Source organism: Engystomops pustulosus, chromosome 6 (genome assembly GCF_040894005.1).
Source record: "Engystomops pustulosus chromosome 6, aEngPut4.maternal, whole genome shotgun sequence".
In the NCBI taxonomy this organism is placed as follows: Eukaryota; Metazoa; Chordata; class Amphibia; order Anura; family Leptodactylidae; genus Engystomops; species Engystomops pustulosus.
Window position 1 is genome coordinate 9,059,132 of NC_092416.1, and position 8,641 is coordinate 9,067,772.

Below are 8,641 nucleotides of genomic sequence, written 5' to 3' on the forward strand. Positions count from 1 at the left end.
AAACGGACAAAGTTGGACTTATGATACATGTACAACAATGGGTTTGTTCTGGAACTAATAAATGTAACTAAATCTGACAATATTAATTAGAATGTTAATGACTATGACTGCTGCTCAGGGGCATCGCTATGGGCAACTCATGTTGGCAACTTTGCTGCTGACGTGGGGAAAAGCTGATTCAGTATTTGGAGAAAACTTTGGCCACTTATTAAGTGACCCCACACTTGGTTCTGAAACTGATGACTGAGATGGATTTAGCTTTTACAATAATTATTACTTTTGATGATTCAGACAGAGAAGTGAGGAAACTGCTTTCCAGACGACCGGTGGGGACTTTTGGTTTTGGTTCCTGTGTGGCTCCTGATCCTTGTCTCACAACAATGATTCTGATGTTACAATGACCTCTTCCTGGTTCCTCTATAGGAGTGCGATTGGTTACAAAAGACTTTATAATTTAGAAGCCTAAATGGTAGCAGCTCTGGCCTCCTGTGATTGCCCTTTGGAGTATTGAGAATTTATAATGACATCTAGACCAACTGAAATTGTAATTGGAAAAATAATGACAGGCCGGACATAATACGGACATACACCCGTGCCCCTCTCCGTTGTGGCGCTGCCCCCAAGCCCCATCATCAAACTCACCTCTCCACGCTCCTGTTCCCGTCCGGCCTTACCCACGCCAGCGTCTGTCCCTGTATCCTAGGGCACGTGCACCGGCACTCTAGGATTTAAAGGGCCAGCGCACCTCTGATTGGCGCTGGCACTTCCTGGTTTCCTAAAAGGCCGACTGTTCCCAGGATTCCCTGCCGGATCTTTGCGCTTCCATAGGGAAAGCTTCCAGTGTGTTCCTGTGTTCCATGCTTTACTGTATTCCTGTTGTGACCTCGGACTTGACCTCTGACCTCTGCATCTCTGCTGCCTGCCCTGACTCCGTGCCTGTTCCTGACATTGTGCCTGGATCCCGATTCTGTACCGCAACCTCGGCTGTCACAGCGGGCTAGTCGCACCTGTGGAACGACCTGGTGGCAGCAAGACCATCCCGCTTTGCGGCGGGCTCTGGTGAAAACCAGATGCCACTTAGATTCCGGTCCCAGGTGTCGGCTGGTACCATCTGCCGCGGTGGTCCAGGGGGTCCACAGACCCGGAAACCTGACACTGGTTACTAGTAAGTTAATGTCCAATACCCAATGCCAGTCTCTATAGACTACATCCATATTGCGCTGCTGCTTTAATTACTAACCTGGGTAAAAAACCAATGACAAGTGCCCATTCCCACACAGCGCCCCCGCAGGGGTAACTATGAATTGCACAGTAGCATTGAAAATAAATAGATTTTTATTGCATTCCTAGATACGCTTCATCCTCCAGAATGAGAGACTGAGAAAACAATTAATTTCCACGGCAAATCTCTTCTTTCTCTTAAACTATTACATACTTTTCCAGATTCTGCAATCTAAGAATTTTTTTTTTTTATCTCAACTGCTTAGAGATTTGGAGAAGAAAAAATACTTTATCAGTAAATCACAAAAAAAGCAGAAGTTATAAAGATACAAAGGGTTTGTGTTACTGGAGAAAAGATCAGACAGAGAAGTGAAGGCAGCGGGTGAGTGTCAGAGCGGATGATGGGGGATGTAGTTATGTGGGGACTCTTTACATATTACACTGCAGTTATGGGGGAGTAAATGCCTTTTACAGATGGAACCAAGTTTACTATCAGAGCAGTTAAACCTTTTCAATTTAAGTTATTGCCTTGTTGTATGATACCCCAGAGCAGTGTCCAGGGCTGGATTTGCCAGCACTCACTTTAGGGCCTGTGTCTAAGGTACCCTAAGTTTTAGAGTGGTCGTTCTGAGGTCAAAAATTTTTGGCAACACACAGCACAAAGGTGACCTTGCTTCTCAGACACAGGGTCCAAGAATATTTTGTGCTCAAAAAAATGTTAGGGCTTATTATCTGGATATGTCTCATTTTTTTCTATAAACAATTGTATCCTTGAAGGAAAGAAAATCAACATTTTATTTAATTATGATTGTGTCTTCCTCCTTTTTGTAATGTCACCATAACTCTGCAATCCCTAATTCCATTATGAATTTCTTGTGACCTTTTCACCATTTGAAACCAATTTCTCATGTCTTTCCTTACATGAGTCTCTCTTGTCCATGTGTCTGCTTGTAGTATGTCAGCTCCCTCTTCCCAGCAGCCCCCTCTTCCCAGCAGATCCCTCTAACCTGCAGCTCCCTCTAACCTGCAGCTCCCTCTTCCCTGCACCTTCCTCTTCCCTGCAGCCCCCTCTTTACTGCATCTCCCTTTTTTTTTACTTTTTTGTACTTTTAACCATCTGTAAACACTTGATTTGTGGTCCATTGTTGGGTAAATGATGGAGTTTTGACCATAGAGACACCCACTTTCCCATTATCAATACCGAATGGAGCAATTGGTCAAGAATCCATCCTGACACTTCATAAATTGTCTATGGGATGCTCTGAAGTTGTGGGGCTTAAAGTTCAGGAACCTCCAACAATTCCACAACTTATACATGGTATTGCCTGAGATACAGCAGCACATACATGGTTGACCCACTGCTCCACCAATTAATTAACAGGGCTGTTTTATTTTCACTTTCATGTTTTATCCTCTAACTAGTGAAACTTTAAGAGGAGGGCTTATGTGTGATTACACACAGCAGCTCTGATGAACCCCTGCAGATCATCGCTGGGTCTATAGAGCAGACCCCTGTTTTCATTGCATAGTGCTCCTAAAGCCACCGCGGCGCTCTCCAGTGAAGAAAGGAGAAGACAGAAGAGGTAATTCACTGATTCTATTCTCTCCTGTTGGGTCTCTGGCTGTGTCTGACAGCCATAGATCCAGTCCTGCTCCTGCGATTAGCACAGGAGAAGGAGAAACTGTGCAGTGACGCCTATATACGTTGCTTCAGACTTGGTACCTGAACCCACTGATTCCTCTCGTCAGTGGGAAGACAGGATAGAGTTAAAGATCTAGAGGGTATAAAAGCCAAAGCAGCTAATAAGAATCACAAAGCTGGACATAAAGATGGACAAGTCCAAATATGAAGGACTCTGGGCAGGAGTGCACCTGCCATGCGGCGAGCTGAGAATCTTGCCTCAGGCGGTGCGCCTCCTGCTGAACGAGGGGGCGGCATTGGGCCCTCGTCCACCGGCACATCCACCTGCCTGCCAGCTGGCACGTCCCTGTAGCCGCTGGCCGGCACATCCCCATGACTGCAGCCCTACCAGAAAGGCTTGGTTCACCCCTGTCTTTGGGTCTTAGTAGGGGCAGACCAGTTAGTTGGATGGATGATAAAAATATTAACCTCCAAGAAACACTTTTTTAGAAATTGCAGCTTTCAAAGAATTTCTCTAGGGATGTCGTGGACCTGTTGACTTCGGAGGTACCATCTCAATAATGAATGTTCACAGAGGACATTTTCTACTTAGGCAGTGCCCAGATTGGGTCAACAGAGACACTTTTTGGCTAGTTTTTCGTGGGGAAAGTCCCAAGCTTTGGAGCACAATTGAATGATATATCTCAGATCCCTGATGATGAACCCTTGATAAAAGCCTTCGGGGTTTAGTTTTTTAAAGTCAGGTTAATTTTTCCAAGATTCTATAATGACGAATAAGTTGGTATTTTCTTCCATATGTTTATAATTATTCTTCTTTTAGGCACAAGTCAGAATGGATCTGTCAGATTTGGACCTTTACTCACTTAATACAACTGGAGTTCCGGATTACTATAACTGGTACGTGAATATTCTTTCTATATGATTTCAGAGAATATAAGGTTAGTTGCCATTTATATCTGTATCAGAGTGAGACCCTCCAGCACATGGATGTAGTTATTGTCAGTGTGTTATCTGCTGATTCAGTGGCTATCACACGGCTCCATGTACATCAATTAGTCTCCGCAGCCCTGAGTATGAGCAGACTGCTCGAGCGACAAAACTAAGGGCAGGAATAGGACCTGGAGGAACCGGCCTGTGGGGGTGGAGTCTCCAACAGAGAAGGAATCAACCTTTTCCGTGAGGGCAGGTTTTATTTTTTTTAGAATATATTTGCACCTCAGATGGTCTTTTATGCTGCCATCTGATTGTGAATGGTCCTCACACACCGATAACACACGGACCTCAAACTACTGGCCGCAGATCCGAATTTCCTTCATGTAGCCATAAAGGAAATTTACCCGAAGTGCGGAGTGTTACTTACACCCTGTAGTGTGACCACTAACAAAGGAACTCTGCTTCATTTATTAGCTAATGTCTTTGTATCAGAGACAAATGTATTTAAAAAATATGCAAATGAACCTCAGGGACTCCTGTCAAAGTCGCAGGAGCCTCTTCCTGATACGTTCTTAATTTATCAGTTAATTTCTTCATTTCAGAGGAAAATGTGTTTATGTAAATATGTAAATGAGAGCGTACATTACAGGAGCCCCTTCTGGCTCCGTCAGCCTCACATGCTTCACACGTTCCTTTGCCATGCTGCCTCCTCTCTCCTATCTCCTGCTAAAGAGCCAGTGATGTCATCAGACTCTTGGCCAAATCGGCAAATGTGCGATTGGTTCCCTCATTGAGTAGCCGGAGACTGACTGTGCATGTGCATGATTTGCTGAGAGCCCAGTGACATCACTGACTTTCTCGCAGGGGAAGGCAGGAGGTGGTCATATAAGCTGAAGCAAAGCTGACGAGGCCAGAAACGGTTTCTGTGTAGGTGTAGGTCACAGAGCCTCATTTGCATAATTTTTAACAAAGCCATTAGCTGATAAGTAAAGAACAGATCCTTTCTCAGTAGCTACACTACAGCACATACGTGTGATTAGGTTAAAAGCAATAAAAGCAATACAGATTAGGTAACATTAATAGTTACATAGTTTATACGTTTGAAAAAATGTCCATCAAGTTCAACCAAGGAAGGGATTAGATCGGGGATGGGTTTAAGGGAAAAAATTGTATGTAACATAACCGTAAATGTGATTTTGATGGAAAAGGGGATCTAGACCATTCTTGAAGCTCTGTGCTGCTTCTGCTGTGCACACTGACACACTGACATACCGATGTGCGCCCCTCTGGCTCTGACATATTGGTTTGCGCCCTCTCTGGCACTGACATACCGGTGTGCGCCCCTCTGGCTCTGACATATTGGTTTGCGCCCTCTCTGGCACTGACATACCGGTGTGCGTCACTCTGGCTCTGACATATTGGTTTGCGCCCTCTCTGGCACTGACATACCAGTGTGCGCCCCTCTGGCTCTGACATATTGGTTTGCGCCCCCTCTGGCACTGACATAACGGTGTGAGCCCCCTCTGGCAGGATCTGCTCTTCTTTTAGCTTCTAATGTCCTGGTTTTTACCAAAAAAGGCTTTTAAAATTATACATTTGAGCCTGTATGGCCCTCTTTGAGAGCCATCGCGTGTTCTCTAGGAAGGGGGGGAGCGGGATCGTGGCCTTGTCAGGATGGAGTCAGGAGCGTGGAGAGGTGAGTGAGAGTCGGGGAGGACAGCGCCACGGAGCGAGGCACAGGTGTGCCTGAGATCGGAGACGTGGATCGGGGGGACACCCATGACTGTCTGTTATAGGGCAGCTGGGGTTGTAATGGGTGTTGTTTAAGTCATATTTTTTTCATTTTTTTAATTAATTTTGCTTTCTGTCTCTCAATGGTCAAAATGGCTCTTTTGGAACTTTACTCTTCGGCTGTAACTGGAGTTTTAGCCACAGTTGCAGGGAAAAATTACATTTTTATATTGACTCTTGTTATTGTTTAGTCTGTGCTGGGTCTATACAGCTGCAGCCTCTCAGTACTGGTTGATGATCATGTGCTGTGCATGGGAAAAGGAGAACCGCCTAAAGCAAGCACCATAAAAACTCTGTGGCGCAGACTTTAGGGACCCAGAGTGCCTGCCAGAAATCTACAATGGGGGACCACGACCTGGTTTAGTCATCGAATATAAATGTTGTTGCTCTGAGTCGAGGAATAATGTACTTTTTACACCCCAAGAATATTAGGGCTGAATTGTTTTACCTGTAAACATGAATCTTCCCTGTCAGTGTCCTACATAATGGGGGAAACGTTTCCCAATTCTACTGATTCGTGACTTGATGTGGACATTTGCCAACGCATTCCCCTTTTTAATTTAGCCAATTTATTCCAGATTTATCAGGTAAATCCAGATGTGGCAAATAGATATATAAAATATGATTTTTAAAATAGTTGAAAATTTAAAGGGAACCTGTCACCACAACCCCCCATTTTTCACCATGCACATGTTTCAAAAGCCCATAACCTGACAATTGCATAGGTGCTTTTGTCATGTATGTGAGTAATATAGGTTCTTTATAATCATATCGTGTATTTTACAGGGCACCCTGCCAAGGATGCAGAGACCTTACCCTTGTTCCTAGCTGCCACCCATCCATGACACCAGAGGGAGGGACATGTAGGCTGGGGAAAAGAACCAGGATGTCTGTTCGTTTTTGAATTCCAGCCCTGGGACTCAGTGTGGGAGCTTGGCAGGGAGCCAGGTAAAATTACACAATATGATTGTAGCGAACCTAAACTACTCACAAACATGATTAAACCAACTATGCAATTGTCATGATATGGGCTTTTGGACAATGTGCATGGTGAAAAATGGGGGTTGTGGTTCCCTTTAAGCACATATTCACTCCAGTCCCCTCCTGTTGCAGGAAGTACTAAGGAATTGGTTGTGCAATGTGCCAGGGGAACTCCAATTGTGGCATAGGAGAGTATATTTGGGTGATCTAGTGCTACAATGTCACCTCACTGTGTCGTTTTGCCCCCCCTGTTCTCTAGGAATACCCCAGTGCACGGAGCAGATACTTTAAAATTGTTGAATCTTCTCAAGCCTAACTTCTGCCCTATCATCTATTCATAGGTCAAATTACGAATACATCGAGATAAATTACCCAACTTATGAAAATGATGCTACCGGGGACATTATACGTAAAGTAACACTTGCATTACTCAGCATCTTTTTCATCCTTGGGATTATCGGGAATGGATTAGTCATCTGGATTGCCGGATTCCGGATGAAGAAGACAATCAGTGCCGTGTGGTTCCTGCACTTGGCCATCGCTGACCTCCTCTGCTGTTTTTCTCTGTTTCCTATAATTATACTGTGGACTAACATTTTAAAGATCCATTTTAGAGATATCATCATCCTATTGTGTGAAATGATGTTAGTTATTACCATGTACACCGGTGTTCTGCTCCTGACGGCCATGAGTGTTGATCGTTGGGTATCGGTCATGTGGCCATTTTGGGCTAAAGTCCATAGGACACAGAAACGAGTGAGAATCACTGCAGGAATTATCTGGGGGATGAGTCTGGTGTGGAATGGATTTTTGTGTCTACACACATTTGTTATTCCTCATATAAATTATGACAATAATTCAATACACACTTTTCACCTGATCAGGTTAGTTTTACTCTACGTGATCCCTTTCCTCATCATCTTCACCAGTTATGTCTCCATTTTCCTCAAACTTAGAAAAAGTAATAGACCCCAGAGATCTCAGAGACCCTACAGGATCATCACCGCTGTTATATTGTGTTTCTTCATCTTCTGGGCTCCATATTACATCTACCCACTGATACCCTTTGACTATAAAGTTCATGGAATTAAATTCTACCTAAGTTTTATTGTTCCTATCCTGATTTTCATGAAAAATGTTATAAACCCAATCATTTATGTTGTGATGGGACAAGATGTTGGACATGATTTCCCGAGTTCTATCCCAATCAGGCTTGAAAGTGCCCTAAGTGAAGCGGCAAATGACCTGGGCCAAGAACAAGAGAATCATGAACTTGTCACCACCATAGCATCTGAACATCTCACCACCATTTAACATCTTAATGTAGAACACTTTATGATGTCAACAGAAGCTGTAACAATCCCCCCCCCCCCCGCAATGGTGACTTCAGATTATTACTAGAGGGGAATGGATCCAAACTACAAAGTTCATTAAAAGTTTGGAACTGGGTGTGGGTTTGGCTTAAATCCCCTACCGTTAACACTTAGCATGCGACGGTTCAATCAAACTTGGTCAAACCAGAATTTTAAAGGGTCATTACTAGTCATTACTAGTCATTACTAGTTCAATCAAACTTGGTCAAACCAGAATTTTAAAGGGTCATTACTAGTTATTTTCCCATCAAAAATTAGAAAACACACTGGGGCCAGGTGACTATAAAAAGTACTATACATGCCAAATGTGTTTTCAAAACATGTCTGTGTTGTATAGTGTTTCAAATAAAGTATGTGAAACTTTACTTAGTCCTTGAGAGGAAAATTTCAAATGACAACTTCCGACTGCTCTATAATATATTCACTGCTCTGCTTGTTACTTCTGGAAGTTTCCATTTGAAATTTCCCTCTCTGGGACTCAGGCTGAAGCATCTGGCAGGGAGCCAGGTAAAGTTTCACATACTTTATTTGAAACACAATATAACAGAGACTTTAAAAAATAAAAATTTTCAGCCTATACATTACTTTGTCTATAACAATCTGTCCCCGGATAAAAAAATTGCACTCTGGTGACAGGTTCCCTTTAACAACTTAATGTACAGTATTGATGTTTCTCATCTTATGATTTATGTCTTTTAAA

At 43.4% G+C, this 8,641-nt stretch overlaps 1 protein-coding gene across 2 annotated transcripts; it reads left to right on the forward strand.

The window, feature by feature from the left end:
• The first annotated feature begins 1,493 nt into the window (after nt 1-1,493).
• Nucleotides 1,494-8,641, forward strand: LOC140065348 (C3a anaphylatoxin chemotactic receptor-like). 2 transcript variants are annotated; one of them, XM_072112940.1, is made up of 3 exons: nt 1,494-1,603; nt 3,684-3,760; nt 6,910-8,641. In XM_072112940.1, exons 2-3 carry the CDS (start codon nt 3,696-3,698, stop codon nt 7,880-7,882), a joined length of 1,038 nt encoding a protein of 345 aa, XP_071969041.1. In that variant the 5' UTR covers nt 1,494-1,603; nt 3,684-3,695; the 3' UTR covers nt 7,883-8,641. The 2 variants fall into 2 exon arrangements, with proteins under 2 accessions (XP_071969041.1, XP_071969040.1); XM_072112939.1 differs by lacking the exon at nt 1,494-1,603 and adding an exon at nt 2,649-2,804.

What these genes read in the sequence shown, in the direction of transcription:
- LOC140065348 (XM_072112940.1), top strand. Translation starts at nt 3,696, where the DNA reads ATGGATCTGTCAGATTTGGACCTTTACTCACTTAATACAACTGGAGTT. An exon ending in GTTCCGGATTACTATAACTG is followed by an intron (nt 3,761 to 6,909) that starts GTACGTGAATAT and finishes ATCTATTCATAG; the next exon opens with GTCAAATTACGAATACATCG.